The following is a 20,153-nucleotide window of genomic DNA, read 5'->3' on the forward strand; positions in this document are numbered from 1 at the left end:
ATTGTGAGTGTGACTATTATTAATTGCAGTACATGTTGATCTGTTATTTTGTTGCACATAGTTTCTTTCTCACCACTGTCCAAAACGTCAAATATTTTGAAGATATTTAATTTGAATGATGATGATTTGCCTTTTGAAGTTTCGAGAGCAGCTAAAGATGTTCTCTGACGTCCAGTTTGATGCACAGCTTGGTGAGGGATCGGGGATTTTGCAAAGCAAGGATATCTGATTTAGGAAACAACAAAAAAAGCTATTTAAATCTTAGATTTCTTTGCAATTGATCATCATTGGTTATTTTCTTTAGAAGTTGTTCTGATATATACATTTGACGCTGCCTGCTGTTACCAGACCACCTCTAGACAGCAGTGTCCCATTCTCTGTTAAATCAACTAAATGTAATGCGTCACTACTACTATACAACACATTGTGGCTCCCCTGGAAACATCACTGTCGTCATGAAGTTGAGATCCCCTGTTGTGTTGTGTTCTCTCCTCTGACAGCAGCTGTTGCCTCTCTCCCCAGGTTGTTATCCAGTTGTATTCCAGCCAGTCAGAATGGCTGTAGTGATCAGGCTCCAGGGTCTGCCCATCATGGCGGGCACCATGGACATCAGACACTTCTTCTCGGGCCTCACCATCCCTGACGGCGGCGTGCACATCGTCGGGGGCGAGCACGGCGAGGCCTTCATCGTTTTCGCCACTGACGAGGACGCGCGCATGGGGATGATGCGTACAGGCGGCGCTATCAAGACCTCCAAGGTGTCCCTGTTGCTAAGCAGTAAGACAGAGATGCAGAACATGATCGAGCTGAGTCGCCGCAGGTTTGAGTCCGGGGCCGCTGCCGTGGAAACTGCCACGCCGACGGCCGGTAACGGAAACCGGCAAGGAGGCCCCTCTATTCCCGCTGTCGCTCAGCCGGGGAGCGCAGGAGGTCGAGGCGGTAGTCACGGTAGTCATGGTAGTCACCAAGGCTTCGGCCATGCTCAGCCCACTCATTCCGCTCACCCCTCTCACTCCGCTCACCCCTCTCACTCTGCTCACCCTTCTCACCCCGTTACTGCGGTGACCTCGGCTCATGAACAACAAGGCATCAAGGCGGTGACGGCGGCCACCCTGGCCAGTATGATTCCCAGCTTCAGTAACAGCTACGGCTCTGGCCCCATCATGACCACCGCCATGGCCTCACTCAACTCAGGCCCTCCCCCCATCCCTCCCCTGCCAACCATGCCCTCCCTGCCCCCCATCCCAATCATCCCCAACATGCCTGTCCCTCCCCCTACCTCCTCTCTCCCCCCTGTCCCTACCATGTCACCCCTCACTCACTGCCCCCCTGTCCTTTCCATGTCTCACCTCTCCCACATGTCCCTCCCTCCTTTCAACCCCTCCCTCCCCCCTCCGGCAGGGCTAGGCTCCGGTCTCCCTCTGGGGTGTCCCAACCCCATGCTGTTCAACCCTCTCAACCCGCTGGCATCTCTGGGTTTTCAAGCCCACATGAAGGCTGCCGCAGCCGCTGCCGCTGCCGCCGCCACTGGGATGGGTTCAATGGGTTCAGTCAGTCCAGACGAGCTGTTCGTCCATCTGCAGAACCTTCCCTTCACCTGCTCTGAAATGGAGGTCAGAGATTTCTTCAGAGGCCTTGCGGTGGATGGGGTTCGTCTTCTGAGGGATGGTCAGGGCAGGGGGACTGGCAGGGCGCTGGTCAAATTCTTCTCCCCTCAGGACAGCTTTGAGGCGGTGAAGCGAGGCGGGGGGATGATGGGCCAGAGGTTCATTGAAATCACCCCGGCAACAGAGCGACAGTGGGCCAGCCTCATGGGCAACGCAGCAGGCCCCACCTCCCACAACATGAGCAACATGAGCAACATGAGCAACATGAGCAACATGAGCAACATGAGCCACATGAGCCACATGAGCAACATGAGCAACATGAGCAACATGAGCCACATGAGCCACATGAGCAACATGAGCAACATGAGCAACATGAGCAACATGAAACCAATCCAGAACGACCCCCAGGACCAATTACACCGTCGTGCAAACCCAGGGTCTGCAATCGGGGGAGGTAGGGAGCTCGGGGGAGGTAGGGAGCTCGGGGGAGGTAGGGAGCCCGGGGGAGGTAGGGAGCTCGGGGGAGGTAGGGAGCCCGGGGGAGGTAGGGAGCTCGGGGGAGGTAGGGAGCTCGGGGGAGGTAGGGAGGGAGGTAGGGAGCTCGGGGGAGGTAGGGAGGGAGGTAGGGAGCTCGGGGGAGGTAGGGAGCTCGGGGGAGGTAGGGAGGGAGGTAGGGAGCTCGGGGGAGGTAGGGAGCTCGGGGGAGGTAGGGAGCTCGGGGGAGGTAGGGAGCTCGGGGGAGGTAGGGAGCTCGGGGGAGGTAGGGAGCAACGTGGGCGGTCTCGATCACCTCAACGCCAGGATCAACGGCAGGATCAACGCCAGGAGTTCTGTGCCTATCTGAAAGGTCTTCCCTACGAGGCTGAGATAAAACAGATCCAGGAGTTCTTTAAGAATCTGTCCATTGTGGAGGATAGCATCTACATCGTCTACGCACCCAACGGCCGCGCCACCGGAGAGGGCTTCCTGGAGTTTAAAAAGGAACAGGACTATAAGACGGCTCTGGCATGTCACATGCAGTACATGGGCAGTCGCTTCATCCAGGTCCACCCCATCACCAGAAAGGTGATGTTGGAGAAGATCGACAGCATACGCAAGCGAACTGTGCCGGGAGACGGTAAAAGTAGCCAGGAGGGCAAACAATGTCCTAGGAACTGTGCTCACATCACAAACATCCCTTATAATGTGAACAAAAAGGAGGTTCGAACCTTTCTAGAGGGGGTCGGGCTTTATGAAGACAGCCTGAAGATTCTAACTAACAACCACGGTAACGGTTTGGGCCAGGCCGTCTTCCAACTGTGTACTGAAGACGACGCCCGCAATGCTGAGAGGCTGCACAGGCAGAAACTGAACGGCCGCGATGCCTTTGTACATTTGGTCACCTTCGACCAAATGAAAGAGATCGAGAGGAACCCTCCTCCTCAGAGCAAGAGAAGAGGTCATGACCAGATCCAACATCAGCCCAGCTTGCCCACCCAGCAGCCCCCGCTCAACCCATTTGCTGCCATGACCGGGGAGGAGTTCAATTTTCTGAGAAACACCATGGGCAACCTCAACAGTGCTCCCTTTGTGTCCCCGTTCTCAGCACCAGGGAATGGCCTGGCAGGCCCTCCTCCTTTACCCCCACTGGCAGCAGGGCTGGGAGACATTGGGCTGGGAGTGCCGCCTTCGCTAGTGGCCGGCCTGCCGGGAGGGCCTATCCTGGAGCCACCGGGATTCCGACCAGGGGGTGCAGGAGGGCCGCCATTTGGTCAGGATGGTCTGCGAGGCATGGCACCGTTTGAGAACAACATCAGGAAGGGAGGAGCCGGATCAGGAGGAGGGCCCAACCGCAGCGGTGGGAATAATAATAATAATAACCAAGGCCGACCAGGAGGCGGTCCACAGCCTTTCGGCCCAGGAGCTGACGGTGGCCTCAGGAATCAGCAAGCCCCGGGTGCCGGACCTGGTAACCCTGGTAATCAGCGTGGCGGTGCACCCGGAGGTCCGACAATCGTTAAGATCCAGAACATGCCCTTCACAGTCACGGTGGATGAGATCATGGACTTCTTTTACGGATACCAGGTGCTTCCTGGGTCGGTCTGTCTGCAGTTCAGTGAGAAGGGTCTGCCCACTGGGGAGGCCATGGTAGCCTTTCATTCCAATGAAGAGGCCACATCAGCGGTCGTGGACCTCAATGACAGGCCCATTGGAGCCCGCAAAGTCAAGATTGTCCTGGGATAATAAAAAAAGACCCAATAACAACCCAAAAGAAACTGGGGTTAAAAGACTACACCACCAGCTCAGATCATGTCAGTCCAACAGACTTTCTCAACAGGCCCAGGATGTAAAGCACAACTCCCTCCCAAACAAACGGTCAGTCCACACTCCACAGCCCCCAATACCAGACTCTGGTCCTGTCACCATCAATTAACTAACTCAACCTACCTGTCCCTAGTGATTCTAGACCGCTGACCTCTGTCATCTGACTTGATTTTAGATCAAGCTAAGAACCTTCTTTATGTCAATCACAGATGAAATGTTTGATTATTGAGGATTACATCTTTTTTCCTTTCAGAGATGCTTCACCAAATCACACTGTTGGTAGCCTAGATATTAACTTATCTGTTGCTTCACCATTTAACACTAATGATGCATGATCACTGTGGCGGGAATATTGTGGATTGTTGCCATGGCAATGCAGCTTTTTGTCCAATTATGTCCAGAGCATCTTGCAGTGAACTCTGTTGAATTGCCTGTTGCTATGGTAACATGATGATGAAGACGTGCTATGTTGCTGTGGTGAACTGACAATGCTCTCTTGCTGTGGAAAAGTCTTTACATTTTGCCGTTGCTATGGTAATATGTTGACGAAAAGTCTTGTTGCCAATGCCATGCCCTGTTGCTATGGAAAATGTTGACGTTATGCCTTGTTGCTATGATCAAAGTTGACTGAATGCTCTGTTGCCATGGTAAAATGCTGACATTTTGCTCCATGGTTAAAATGTTGATACTGCTCTGTTACGGTAAAATCTTGATGAGTTGTGTTCCTTTGAAAAGATGCTGATATGATATCCTGTTGCCATGGTCAAATGTTGATGTTAAGCTGTGTTGCCATGGCAACATGTTGACATTACTGCTTTGTCGCTGTGGTTGAAATGTTGATCTACTTTGTAGCCATGGTTAAATGTCTGTTGCTATGCTGTGGATGTGAAGCGGTGAGAGAGCAGACGTGAGTTCTGACTGAGAGGAAGCATGTTTTTTGTACAGTGTCGCTGTGTTAGCATTAGACTTTCTACTTCTGTGTTGTGTGTGCTGTGAGTTGGGATACGTTGGAGAGGTTAAATATACCACATGCTGCCATGCATGGCTGTTGGGACTCCTACAATATTAACCTGCCCATTCTGTTCTAATGCTGGCTGGGTTCATTTCTCCTGTCAAACTAGACATTTGCTCTCTGGTGGTCGACAGCACGTAGATCCCCGAATGGCCTGAATTCTCGATCCACCTTTTGATCATCACATGCCCATAATCTAAGCTGTTGAGTAGTAGTTGATGTTTTAAATTTTGCGAGTATAGCGCCGCCATGAGGCCAGATGACTCGGAGCTTCACAGGCCTCCTTGCTATTGGAAGGCAAAACATATTTGTCAAGTTTGGTGGAAATCGGACAGTGTTCACAATGTAACAAATCACTTCCCGTTTACCGTGTTTTCCCACACCTACGCAGAGCTGCCTGCTAAGCAACCGTCTTTACCAAACGGAGACATCTCTGACCAAGTTATTAAGGAAATGGTCATGTTAAATTGGGTGTCTATACAGAGTATCACTAGTTACCAAACATGAAGCTTGTCTGAACATTTACATGTTACGCAGTGATGTAGTTATCAGACTGTAGTTCAATGTCTTTTCTGCGTAATGGAACCATACCTTCATAATTGTTTCCAGAAAATCAACAAGGCTGCAACATATTGAATAAAAGATATTGGGGAAACAATAATATAATATTATTGATTCATTATGTTAAGAAAAATAACACAAGTAAATGTAGCACCGGTTAGTTGACTTCCTCTTTGGGAAGGAGAATGAAGCATTTTTCTGGTGGTCATCAATTATCTAAATGACACATTGAAAGATATTGGTCCCTAGGTTCCACGCAGCAGGTTTGGTGAGAGTCAGGTGAACGGGCCCTAAGTGGAGTAGGGAAATGTTTTTCCAGATAAAAATGGAAACTCCAACATGGCAAATTTGTTATCCATGAGTAGATGGGCATCTCTGGATATCGGTCTCATGGCTACGACCAACGGAGAGACACAAATGTGAACATTTTAAATTTGACCTGATGGTGGTGCTAGAGGAAAGGTCACAGGGGGTCACTGACATCAATATGGTTATTTTTCTATGGGTCATGAATGTGCACCGCAAATTTGAAAAAGATTCGAACTAAAGCCTTTTGGGGTCATTGCGTTCACACGTGGGATCTGCTGTGGCGGGAGCGGTGAGTCCATAATATTCCCGACTGTCCTTTGGGGATGTAAATAAATGTTGATGTCAATATTGCTGTTGTGATTTGACAACGTGTACAACCGCTTCATCTTGCTAGTGTTGAACCCTATCCCTGCAGATGATTTGTAGATCTGCAGACTTTCATGGCTATTGTTATTGGCCTCATGTGATGCTAAAACCTCTCTATCCTGTGACCATGTTGATCTAGTGTAGGCGCTTCCACCAATTTGGTGTTTTTTTAGTTTTTGCTTTTTTTTCCCGGAGATAAACTGTTGATAAGTTTCATTTTATTTGGATGTTCCACCTTTATGATCATAATTATAACTTCTCTTCCTTGGTGTGTACATACTATGAAGTCTCTTTTCTCAATAAAAGAACATTCCTGATGGAAATGAACTAATCTCGACAGCTGCCCAATCTCTTCTGTCTGCCTGCTCTTCACTGTGTCCTGTTATGAGTTATAGAATGTTTTCTTTTATGTTAGGAACACTTCCAGCTTCATTGAGAATTGTTTCCCTCAAGGATGAGTTTTTCCTGATGCTAAAGTCAGTCCCGCTAAAACACCACATCAGCCCAAAGCCAACGCTTCAATTGAGGAGAAATTAACGTATTCCATTCTTGCCCATACCCTTTGGACATTGATTATGCATTACCAATGGTTTGGCTCTTCCGAGGGTCATGAGACCTCTAGATGTTGTAGTTTCTGATGATGTAAGGATGTAGAAGATGGTATGGTAGAATAATCTTTTTCCTAGGAATGGGTTAAAACCCCTCCAGTGGTTAGCTCTATATATAGTGTGTGGTGTAGATGGAGACTATTAAGCCATAGATTGAAAGAGCCTAATTCCTAGATGGGATATGTCCCAAGAAATTTCCTTGTTCGGCCAAGGATTGGCTGTATGCATAGGACGATAACTATATTATATTTATTTAATCTCAACTGTATGTCTATATTATGGTGATGATGATGATGATGATGATGGGTGTTGTATTGAAGCCAGGGCAGCTTGCATGTTCAACTCAAGGAGTTTAGTTCTATAGTGTTGAAGATAAGTGAACGACCTAGACCTCGACACCCTGGATGAACCCTGCTGTAGTTGGGGACGTCAAATGTTCTGCCGAGTGTATACTTATAAAAACTTAAAAAGTTAAACCGTTCCATGAATAGTAACCTGATTTTGCTTTAGAATCTGTAACATACGCGCACCGGTTGACTAAAAATGTAACATTTAACCTGTGAGTTCACTGCCGGGTCAAGTGATTACCGGAAGATCCGGCAACAAGTTTTTCTCCACTAAAAACAAACTTTTAGATTTTTTTTTTTAAATCTGGTAGACCATCTCAGAGGTGGAATGTGCAATTTAAGTAAATATTGGCTCTACCACCAATTAAAATAATGATGCATATTTATTTTCTCTGATGGCAGAACAACCTTTGACCTCCCTAGCTGCAGGGACATTGAATGAACCCTTCTGTAGGGACACTGGCTGATATGATTCTTAAAGCACCATACCAGTCTAATTATTATGACTTCTCACTATTACCGGAGATTGTCCATCTTTTACCCATTTATTTGTTGTTGGGTGTAACAAAGTGTGTTTCAGCTGATCCCAGCCTACCTTACTCACCGCTACTGACGCTGCCATTGATGTTGAAAAATAGAGGGAAATACGTGAGGGTTGCCGGGCAGACTGAGTCCTTTTTACTTTACACTCTACTACAAGCCTCGCACGTTGACCCTCCGCATTCAGTCGCGTGCGCTTGTCGTCATCTCCCGGTTGCTGTGCTCATGTGAATGGCTTGCAGTAGAGAAGCCTAATACAGTAATGTTGGTCAATATAAAAACATACAGCACTTTTCACAGGGGTGACCTACCATTTTCAAGTTTAATCAACTATGGCAGTGTGAGAGGTAGGCTGAGAGCTACCGGAACTGGCGGAACACACTCGCATGCTCGAAATTGGGACAATCTCTGGTAATGGCGAAGTCAACATTACACTGTGTAAGCCTTTAAAACATGTCAGCCCACCCAGAGAATCCCTTTGCCCCTCCCCCTTTTGAGAACCACTTTGTGTGAGTGAGAGAGTTTGTAGTCCCAATGTTGTTATTAACTGTGGTTCAATTAAAAGATTCTGCTTCTGAAGAGGAACTGGACTTTCAGCTGTACAGGAAGTAGAGTGATGAGCATGTGGCACCAAAACGATAGTGTGAAAGACGTTGACCGGCGTGTGTGTGTGTGTGTGTCTCTGTGCGTGTAGTGAATACTATGCATGCTATGTTTTGTGTCATTGTGTGAGTTCAACGTCTAAAATAAAAGAGATCTTCAGTGGGCCTCTCTATGAAATAATCCAAAACTCCTTTGACAATTTGAGTACTGTGTGTATATGTGTCTACTTTATGTTTTGGCGACAATATACTGATGAAATGAGAACACGGCTAAGATGCTGGTAATGGTGGCTCAGAGATTTGCTTTGTTTATGAACGTGGACGACAGCTGCTAAATGGGCTCTGATCTGGATACTGACTCGGCTACATTGCTACAGTTAGAAAAAGGAACCGACTTCAAAACGTGTTCACATTGGTTCAAAACAACAGAATATGAATCGTTGAACTGTTTCTGGCCCAGATCACATCTTGTCATGGTGTGTCTGAACCAGATCAGGTAATCCCGGAGGTTCCCGGTTCGATTCCCGCTCCTGCGTGTCGAAGTGTCCTTGAGCAAGACACTTAACCCCTAACTGCTCCCGATGAGCAGGTTGGCACCTTGCATGGTCGCCTCTGCCATCGGTGTGTGAATGTGTGAGTGAATGGGTAAAATGTGAGGAACAAATTGTAAAGCGCTTTGGATAAAAGCACTATATAAATGCACCATTTAGATCACATCATCTCATCGTGTGTCTGAACCAGATCATATCTTCTCATTGTGTGTCTGAACCCGATCATATCTTCTCATTGTGTGTCTGAACCAGATCATATCTTCTCATTGTGTGTCTGAACCAGATCATATCTTCTCATTGTGTGTCTGAACCAGATCATATCTTCTCATTGTGTGTCTGAACCAGATCATATCTTCTCATTGTGTGTCTGAACCAGATCGTGATTACAGGCCAAAATAAATGAGCTGGACAGGATGCGATGGTGCTTGGGGAGTTCAGCCAATCGCATGCCCTTAAATCCTCGTACTAGCTGTTCTCCCATTGGTTGATTGTCGGTGAGAACGAAAAAGAAGGGTAATGTTTTGAACCGTGGTGTGAACACAGCATCTGTCGGCCTTCAAGACACCGAGACGAGACCGACGACCTCTTCATAGTGCCGCTTCACATCCTACTGAGGTGGAGCGGAGCGAGGAAGAGATTACTGATGGGAGGCCAAAATCAAAGAAAGTCACTGTTTGGTACAAATGAAACATGAGCCCTTCATGGCACTGGCGTTATTGTGGAGCCCCTTGAGAGAGGATGGTAAGCGTGGAATGAGAGAGTTTATACGTTTGTGCATGCAGCGTGTGTTTTACAGTATCTGAGGCGTTGATAAGGTTCTATTAATAAAACGTAATCGTTCTCCATTCTAAAGAAGTACAACAGACGGGCTTGTTGTGTGTTTGTATGTGCTGTATGTGTACTCATTTGTGATTTGTTACTTGCCAGTTGCTCAACATCTGTTAGTGGCCAGATGCCCTCATAGAGATCCTTCACATCGCTGCTGCTTCGGTGAAGATGGAGGAGATAAAAGATTGTCTTAAACTTGGTTGGAAAAATAAAATAAAAATACTTAATTTCAAGCTGGTTTACTGTATTCCACTGGGATACAGTATTTATGTCTGAGTGCACGTAAGAAGTGTGTGTGTGCGTGCATGCATGTCTGAACCTCCTTGTAAAATATTTGAATGATGTTCTGTCACATTCTAGGGCAAGGCCAGTTCACCTCCCTGCTCAGTTTTTCAAACGCAGTCCGTCAGGACCTCTCTCTCTGACCTGTCAGGACCTCTCTCTGACCTGTCAGGACCTCTCTCTCTGACCCGTTAGGACCTCTCTCTCTGACCTGTCAGGACCTCTCTCTGACCCGTTAGGACCTCTCTCTCTGACCTGTCAGGACCTCTCTCTCTGACCCGTTAGGACCTCTCTCTCTGACCTGTCAGGACCTCTCTCTCTGACCCGTTAGGACCTCTCTCTCTGACCCGTTAGGACCTCTCTCTCTGACCCGTCAGGACCTCTCTCTCTGACCCGTTAGGACCTCTCTCTCTGACCTGTCAGGACCTCTCTCTGACCCGTTAGGACCTCTCTCTCTGACCTGTCAGGACCTCTCTCTCTGACCCGTTAGGACCTCTCTCTCTGACCCGTCAGGACCTCTCTCTGACCTGTCAGGACCTCTCTCTCTGACCTGTCAGGACCTCTCTCTCTGACCTGTCAGGACCTCTCTCTCTGACCTGTCAGGACCTCTGTTACGACCCTGGCTCAGGGGCACGCAATCTATGTGCAAACCAACACCAAAACCCTGTGCGCTCTAACTCAAAGTGCTACTATCTCAAGGAACTATTAATATAAATGTTAACTAAAGTACTAAGGTAACCCAACGGACAAGGACTAGAAGAACGTGACAGCTCTTTCTCTAAGCACCGACCCTGCATGTGTGTTTCCCTGGCTGGTTTTAAACCTCCCAGCAGGTAACCAATCAGCACTAATTAACTAATTGGCAGCCCTCACCTACATGCCCCGTGACACAGGAGTGATCAGGCCTCTAGTACATAACACCTCCCCCACCAAACTGGTTGCCCAAAAGGCAACCACTACACAACAACCCATAGACAAAACAAAAAACAACTGTGACCCCTTAGTTGTCAGGGCCACTACCACAACAGCGATAACGGGTACCACAAACACCGGTACTATGATCGTGAGAGGGCGTTTGCTAGCACGTTGTCCCTCCCACGATGTGGCGAATATCCAAGTTATACGCCTGGAGGAACAAACTCCATTGCATCAAACGATGGTTTGAGTTCACCATGCTGCGAAGAAAAACCAAAGGGTTATGGTCTGTATACACAACAAGGGGTAAACTGGAGGATCCAACGTAAACATCAAAATGGTTCAAGGCAAGAACCGGGTCGGCCCCTGTCGAACACGACCACCGATACCGATCTGTCAAAATTATACTGCAAACCAAAATCAACCTGAGAACTGCGCTTAACAGAACAGAACACAGCACAACAAAACCATAGATCACTGATACCACCACCGCACCCATATCCATCCCACCTGGCACTGGCAGTTCAGGATACTGCACACCGTGAACATCCAGAGTAGGCTGTACCGCCTCAGGTACAGCCCCAGTGTACCGGGAACATGGCAGTACGACAGTCACAATAACGTCTGGAACACCATCTAAAATGGCGTCACCCAAAATAACTTTGTCCTGATCAAAATCAAAATGGCTGCCACTCAACAGACCAGGTCGCGAAGGCGGCTCCTGCTCCACAGGACACAGGTAACTAGGTTGACCATCACACCTAGTGCATGGCAGAGAATCAGTGTGGACATGTGGATCAATGTCAGAATCATCAACTGACATACTGGGACCATCCCTGCCCACAAGTGAAACATTAGGGACAATAGAGCTATTGTGGGAAGGCTGGCAGCCTAAGTCAAGCTTAGTAGCCTCTCCAACTAGAACGGTGTCACATGAAACAACAGCACCTCTCATAGCATCCTTCCCACGCTCCTCCAATTCGTTCGTGGCCTCAGCCACCGTACAGGCTGGGAAGACCTTGAGACACTGCGCTGCCATATCATCTCCTGTCACATGCTTCTCCGGCACGCCTGTCAACTCTGGTTTCACCACCGGGCCTAACACAAAACCACAATCAAGAGAATCATTATGCAGAGGTACATCCACAGTGTGCTTTCCAAAATTCTCAACAGGTACACATTTTAACTCAACAAAGAATGTGTCACTAAGTGTAATGTCCCAAGTCGAAGTATCAACAACATCACTTTTGTCCTTTGACATTTCTCGTGCCACAGCACACACAGGAAACACTCCTGGATGTTTCTGTGCCAGCTCATTAGAGACCTCAGAAACCACAGGAAGGGGAGTTACAACCGGAGTAGCCAACACTTTGTCACCAGCCAAATCATTCCCTAGAATGAAGGACACCCCCTTTATGGGAATGTGAGAACATACCCCCACAACAACATTGCCTGATACTAAGGGAGAACTGAGCGTGACCTCATGCAAAGGTGCATCCACAAATCCACCCCCAAAGCCCCGAACAACGACACCGGAATGCAAAGAAGAGTTTTCTGAAAACGGCAAAACCCCTTCCAGAATGAGGGACTGAAAAGCACCGGTATCTCTCCAAATTGTTATAGCCTGTTTGGACTCTAGTGCATTAGTCAGGGAAACAAATCCATTCATCATAAATCTTGAGGAACCCTCGAGCTCTTTGTCCACACGTTTGATACTTTCCCCATCCCCATCTAACGTTGGCATAGGCGTCCTGCATATGGTTTCTACCAGAGCCACGGTTCTGACATTTTTCTGCTCAAGCACCGGGCATCCAGCAACGATATGACCAGGTTCTTTACAGTAAAAACAGATAATCCCTTCTGGGAATGCACCAGCAGAACCACCCCGCCTAGGAGGTGAAGTTAACTGACCAGCAGACACAGGTTTTGGGAAACGGCCCCCCTGAACAGGACGCCTATCCCCGGACTCAACACGGTAGTCCTCCAAAAACACGGACTTGTGTGTCAACACAAACTCATCGGCGAAGACAGCGGCGTCGCCTATCTTCGATACCCCACGCTCATTTAGATGTGTGGAAACGGTATCAGGAACACATCTTTTAAATTCCTCTAGGAGAATCAACTGCCTAAGCTGCTCTCTTGACTCTGCCCTCTGAGAAGTGCACCACCTGTCAAACAGGTTCTCCTTCTCCCTTCCAAACTCAACATAAGACTGCCCCTCCTGCCTGCGATAACCTCTAAAACGCTGACGATAGGCCTCGGGGACCAACTCATAAGCCCTCAATATGGAAGCTTTAACAAGCTCATAATCAGCGCTTTGTTCAAGAGACAGAGCAGTGTAGGCTTCTTGTGCCCTACCAACCAAAACACATTGCAGCAGCAGTGTCCAGGCGGTATCAGGCCACTTCAATGTGGTTGCCACCCGTTCAAAAAGGGGAAAATATCTTTCCACGTCCTTCTCAAAAAATGGAGGCACCATCCTAATATTCCTGCCTACATCAAAACCGGAACGTGACTCTGGATGCAGAGCACCCGCCTGCAAGGCAGCATGCTTATATTCAAGCTCCTTCTGTGCACGCTCGTGCTCCAGCAACATTTGTTTCTCCTTAAGCGCATGCTCCTCTCTCCTCTCCTCACGCTCCCGCTCTAGCTGCCTTTCCTTAAACTCCAACTCCCTAATCCTCCACTCACCCTCTGCACCAGATAATAACGGAGACACGTCAGACAAAGGAGGCTCCTCCACCCTCTCCTCAAGCACCTGTTCCCTAATGAGCAAAACCCTCAAAGCACCCAAGGCAGACGGTTTCAAACGTTTCTCACTGGGAGTAAGCTCGACCTTGTAGTGCACAGCAAGCTCGAGAAGCTGTTCTTTTGAAAACCTCTCCAACATGTCATGTGAAGGGTGATCCACAAAATCCCTAACGGAAGCCATCATTTCTGCACCAGCGCCACAACCCGTTCACTTTAGAGTCACCAAAAGCTGCCAAAAGCACCCTAGCACACACACAATCCACCTAAAGAGCCACCAAAGAAACACTAAAGAACCACTGAAGAACGACTAAAGAACCACGACGAACCACTGAAGAACCATAAAGAATGCCAAAGCCACTAATACTAATCATAAAGGGACGCAGTGGCAATGTGTGCTACGGAGCGCACATTTCTAGGACGCAAAAAAAACATAAAAAAAAACCCACCCACCCCAAATAGACGTGTCATACACACAGGGTGCTACCAGGTATGCTCACCAAACACTCAAACAAACAAAATAAATCCAACAAACAATTCCAAACAGGTGCGCCTTCTAACCTGATATGACTACATATGCTTCTACGTCTAAACTGCAGAACAAACCGGCCCACCACATGTCTACCCTAAGAAACACTAAATCAAGCCCTACCACACTACCTGTGTTTTCTGGCCGCCCTAATCTACCTACCCTTAAACTAATGCCCTGTAGACCTAACTTTCTTCAACCACACCTGCTACCAGTCAAAGATCATATACCAATCATTTCATTGACCGCCCCAGGAGTACGTGGTGCACAGGACGCTAACCAACAACCAGAAAATAATGTCCCTATCTACATGTGGTGCCCACTAAACTATATATTTTAACAGCATAAGTAGTCACATCAAATTACAAACAAATACGGCATACTCACCTGTTTGATGAAATGGCTCAGCCCCCACGTTACACCATATGTAACGAACACCACCCAAACCATAATACGATGACACCCCGTGCAACACAAAAAAAAACACCAAACAAAGTTCTAGGGGTAAAAGATCCCGGACGAGCCCCCAACTGTTACGACCCCGGCTCAGGGGCACGCAACCTATGTGCAAACCAACACCAAAACCCCGTGCTCTAACTCAAAGTGCTACTATCTCAAGGAACTATTAATATAAATGTTAACTAAAGTACTAAGGTAACCCAACGGACAAGGACTAGAAGAATGTGACAGCTCTTTCTCTAAGCACCGACCCTGCATGTGTGTTTCCCTGGCTGGTTTTAAACCTCCCAGCAGGTAACCAATCAGCACTAATTAACTAATTGGCAGCCCTCACCTACATGCCCCGTGACACAGGAGTGATCAGGCCTCTAGTACATAACACCTCTCTCTGACCTGTCAGGACCTCTCTCTCTGACCTGTCAGGACCTCTCTCTCTGACCTGTCAGGACCTCTCTCTCTGACCTGTCGGGACCTCTCTCTGACCTGTCAGGACCTCTCTCTCTGACCTGTCAGGACCTCTCTCTCTGACCTGTCAGGACCTCTCTCTCTGACCTGTCGGGACCTCTCTCTGACCTGTCAGGACCTCTCTCTCTGACCTGTTAGGACCTCTCTCTCTGACCTGTCAGGACCTCTCTCTCTGACCTGTCAGGACCTCTCTCTGACCTGTTAGGACCTCTCTCTCTGACCCGTCAGGACCTCTCTCTCTGACCTGTCAGGACCTCTCTCTGACCTGTTAGGACCTCTCTCTCTGACCCGTCAGGACCTCTCTCTCTGACCTGTCAGGACCTCTCTCTCTGACCTGTCAGGACCTCTCTCTCTGACCTGTCAGGACCTCTCTCTCTGACCTGTTAGGACCTCTCTCTCTGACCTGTCAGGACCTCTCTCTCTAACCTGTCAGGACCTCTCTCTCTGACCCGTTAGGACCTCTCTCTCTCACCTGTCAGGACCTCTCTCTCTGACCTGTCAGGACCTCTCTCTCTGACCCGTCAGGACCTCTCTCTCTGACCTGTCAGGACCTCTCTCTGACCTGTCAGGATCTTTCTCTGACCTGTCAGGACCTCTCTCTCTGACCCGTCAGGACCTCTCTCTCTCACCTGTCAGGACCTCTCTCTCTGACCCGTCAGGACCTCTCTCTCTGACCTGTCAGGACCTCTCTCTCTGACCTGTCAGGACCTCTCTCTCTGACCTGTCAGGACCTCTCTCTGACCTGTCAGGACCTCTCTCTCTGACCTGTCAGGACCTCTCTCTCTGACCTGTCAGGACCTCTCTCTCTGACCTGTCAGGACCTCTCTCTGACCCGTTAGACCTCTCTCTCTGACCTGTCAGGACCTCTCTCTCTGACCCGTCAGGACCTCTCTCTCTGACCTGTCAGGACCTCTCTCTCTGACCTGTCAGGACCTCTCTCTCTGACCTGTCAGGACCTCTCTAACCTGTCAGGACCTCTCTCTCTGACCCGTTAGGACCTCTCTCTCTCACCTGTCAGGACCTCTCTCTCTCACCTGTCAGGACCTCTCTCTCTGACCCGTCAGGACCTCTCTCTCTGACCTGTCAGGACCTCTCTCTCTGACCCGTCAGGACCTCTCTCTCTGACCTGTCAGGACCTCTCTCTCTGACCTGTCAGGACCTCTCTCTCTGACCTGTCAGGACCTCTCTCTCTGACCTGTCAGGACCTCTCTCTGACCCGTCAGTAAGGATGTTGGTGAGATATCACTGACCCGTCTGCTGTTCCTCCTGCTGATGTGTTGAAACCCTGTTGTTGCACCTGCTGCTGGTAAAGGCCAGTGGTTTCACTTCGACAGGTGTTTGTTTTGCGACGTCAAGTCTCCTCGACACTCGGGAGGAACATGAGAACAGCTGCCCCAGTTGGGGCTGGGTGATAATTCAATATTATTGTTTATCGTATTGGAATCATATCGTGATGGAATTTTGATATTGTCCCACACTGTTAGCGTTGTGCCAGGACATAGACAGACCCTCTCCACACTACGGTAGCGTTGTGCCAGGACATAGACAGACCCTCTCCACACTACGGTAGCGTTGTGCCAGGACATAGACAGACCCTCTCCACACTACGTTAGTGCTGTGCCAGGACATAGACAGACCCTCTCCACACTACGGTAGCGTTGTGCCAGGACATAGACAGACCCTCTCCACACTACGGTAGCCCTGTGCCAGGACATAGACAGACCCTCTCCACACTACGGTAGCACTGTGCCAGGACATAGACAGACCCTCTCCACACTACGGTAGCCCTGTGCCAGGACATAGACAGACCCTCTCCACACTACGGTAGCACTGTGCCAGGACATAGACAGACCATGTCCACACTACGTTAGTGCTGTGCCAGGACATAGACACTCTCCACACTACGGTAGCGCTGTGCCAGGACATAGACAGACCCTTGTCTACACTACTTGGGAGCATGTCTATGTTCCCTGGGTCCTATGTTCCCCGGTAGCGATAGATAGTCGGTTATGCTTAGAGTTTATCTTTAGAGCAGGGCGATAGACCACCAGCCCTGATTCCAAACTCTAACCTTAACCAACTTCGAAAGAGTCGCCACGCTTAACCAGTTCGAAACAAGGCGGACATTAATAAAATGTTCAATCAATCAATCAATCAATCAATCAGGGAACATAGAACCCGGGGAACATGGGGATGACCCCCACTACTTTAGTGCTGTGCCAGCCCAGGACATAGACAGACCCCTGTACACACTACGGTAGCGCTGTGCCAGGACATAGACGGACCCATGTCCACACTACGTTAGCACTGTGCCAGGACATAGACAGTAGAGCCATATGAAATCCGTTTTATTTTTTTCCAAATTCCATTTTATTTTTTTCCAAATTCTGTTTTTTCCGTTTTAATATTTCAGAATTCTGTATTTTGCTTTGTACGCTCATTTTACCATCAGAAATAGTGTCTAATAAGTGGGAATGAATAAATGTCCACAATTTAATAAGATATAACAGTCCATTTAATAGGGCTGTCTTAAATACTTTGAAGCTTCGAAGCTTCGTTCGATGGACATGGGAATATAAAAATAAAATTTGATTATTATTATTATTAAAAAAAAAAAAAAAAAAAAAAGGATTATATATATATATTTTTGCAAAATCAACTCTGCCTCTCTTTGTTAACTACAACAAGCAATGCTGTTTGTTATTTAAGATGAGGTCGGACTCGGCACTGACAGATTTGTGTTCATTGTGCTGCTTTTATAAAGCCTCAAATGACGGCTTACAATATTTCATGAAAGCAAAGTGTTTTGTTTGTCTAAGATTTAAAAAGGTTTAAACTTGGGGAGCTCCCGTAGCTCACCGCATATCTCGGCGCTATTTCTGCGTCGGGGAAAACCGTGCTCGTCACGGATCTGGGGGACACGAGTTCGATTCCCGGACCCGCCGTCATTTCTCAGAATGTCTTCCCCTGCTCTACATCCCATTTCAACCTGTTTCTGTCGGTCATGCTTGACCAGAAAAGCGATAAACGCTAAAAAAAAAAGTAAAAAAAAAAAAAAAATGTTTAAACTTTACAGCACTGACAAAGTTGAACAAAGTGCTGTACAAGTCCCACAACATAAAAGTATAAAAAAAAAATTGTTTATTTTTTTTATAGTTGATTCCATTTTTATTGCTCAATTCCGCGATTCCGTCCGCAATTCCGTGATCGCGGATTCCATATGGCTCTAATAGACAGACCCTCTCCACACTACGGTAGCGCTGTGCCAGCACATAGACAGACCCATGTCCACACTACGGTAGCGCTGTGCCAGCACATAGACAGACCCATGTCCACACTACGGTAGCGCTGTGCCAGCACATAGACAGACCCATGTCCACACTACGGTAGCGCTGTGCCAGCACATAGACAGACCCATGTCCACACTACGGTAGCGCTGTGCCAGCACATAGACAGACCCATGTCCACACTACGGTAGCGCTGTGCCAGCACATAGACAGACCCTCTCCACACTACGGTAGCGCTGTGCCAGCACATAGACAGACCCATGTCCACACTACGGTAGCGCTGTGCCAGGACATAGACAGACCCTCTCCACACTACGGTAGCGCTGTGCCAGGACATAGACAGACCCATGTCCACACTACGGTAGCGCTGTGCCAGGACATAGACAGACCCTCTCCACACTACGGTAGTGCTGTGCCAGCACATAGACAGACCCATGTCCACACTACGGTAGCGCTGTGCCAGGACATAGACAGACCCATGTCCACACTACGGTAGCGCTGTGCCAGCACATAGACAGACCCATGTCCACACTACGGTAGCGCTGTGCCAGCACATAGACAGACCCATGTCCACACTACGGTAGCACTGTGCCAGGACATAGACAGACCCTCTCCACACTACGGTAGCGCTGTGCCAGGACATAGACAGACCCTCTCCACACTACGGTAGCACTGTGCCAGGACATAGACAGACCCATCTCCACACTACGTTAGCACTGTGCCAGGACATAGACAGACCCATCTCCACACTACGTTAGCACTGTGCCAGGACATAGACAGACCCATCTCCACACTACGTTAGCACTGTGCCAGGACATAGACAGACCCATGTCCACACTACGTTAGCGCTGTGCCAGGACATTAGACAGACCCATGTCCACACTACGGTAGCACTGTGCCAGGACATAGACAGACCCATGTCCACACTACGGTAGCACTGTGCCAGGACATAGACAGATCCTCTCCACACTACGTTAGCGCTGTGCCAGGACATAGACAGACCCTCTCCACACTACGTTAGCACTGTGCCAGGACATAGACAGACCCTCTCCACACTACGTTAGTGTTGTGCCAGGACATAGACAGACCCTCTCCACACTACGTTAGTGTTGTGCCAGGACATAGACAGACCCTCTCCACACTACGGTAGCACTGTGCCAGGACATAGACAGACCCATCTCCACACTACGTTAGCACTGTGCCAGGACATAGACAGACCCATCTCCACACTACGGTAGCACTGTGCCAGGACATAGACAGACCCATGTCCACACTACGTTAGCACTGTGCCAGGACATAGACAGACCCATCTCCACACTACGTTAGCGCTGTGCCAGGACATAGACCCTCTCCACACTACGTTAGCACTGTGCCAGGACATAGACAGACCCTCTCCACACTACGTTAGCACTGTGCCAGGACATAGACAGACCCTCTCCACACTACGTTAGCGCTGTGCCAGGACATAGACAGATCCTCTCCACACTACGTTAGCGCTGTGCCAGGACATAGACAGATCCTCTCCACACTACGTTAGCACTGTGCCAGGACATAGACAGATCCTCTCCACACTACGTTAGCGCTGTGCCAGGACATAGACAGACCCTCTCCACACTACTTGGGAGCATGTCGTCTATGTTCCCCGGGTCCTATGTTCCCCGGTAGCGATAGATAGTCGGTTATGCTTAGAGTTTATCTTTAGAGCAGGGCGATAAGACCATAGATATATATAGAACACTAGATAGCTTAAGGCGGAGTCACCAGCGTCACTGAACCGCCGCCATCTTGGGAGGGTCAGCCTTGAGTGAGAGTGAGTGAGCTGCACAGACAAAA

At 48.7% G+C, this 20,153-nt stretch overlaps 2 protein-coding genes across 3 annotated transcripts in view; both read left to right on the top strand.

Moving 5' to 3' along the window:
• The window catches only part of cpne1 (copine I), a 71,557-nt gene that overhangs the window by 20,111 nt on the left and 31,293 nt on the right, over positions 1 to 20,153 (top strand). The window lies entirely within an intron of this gene.
• On the top strand, positions 555 to 6,440 carry rbm12 (RNA binding motif protein 12; the record flags this gene model as incomplete). Its single annotated transcript, XM_084315836.1, has 2 exons — positions 555 to 2,044; positions 2,372 to 6,440. The coding sequence occupies 2 exons, from the start codon at positions 555 to 557 to the stop codon at positions 3,828 to 3,830; spliced, it is 2,949 nt and encodes a 982-aa protein (XP_084171962.1). The 3' UTR covers positions 3,831 to 6,440.

This window comes from Notolepis coatsorum (assembly GCF_963971535.1).
Source record: "Notolepis coatsorum genome assembly, chromosome: 6".
Lineage (NCBI taxonomy): Eukaryota > Metazoa > Chordata > Actinopteri > Aulopiformes > Paralepididae > Notolepis > Notolepis coatsorum.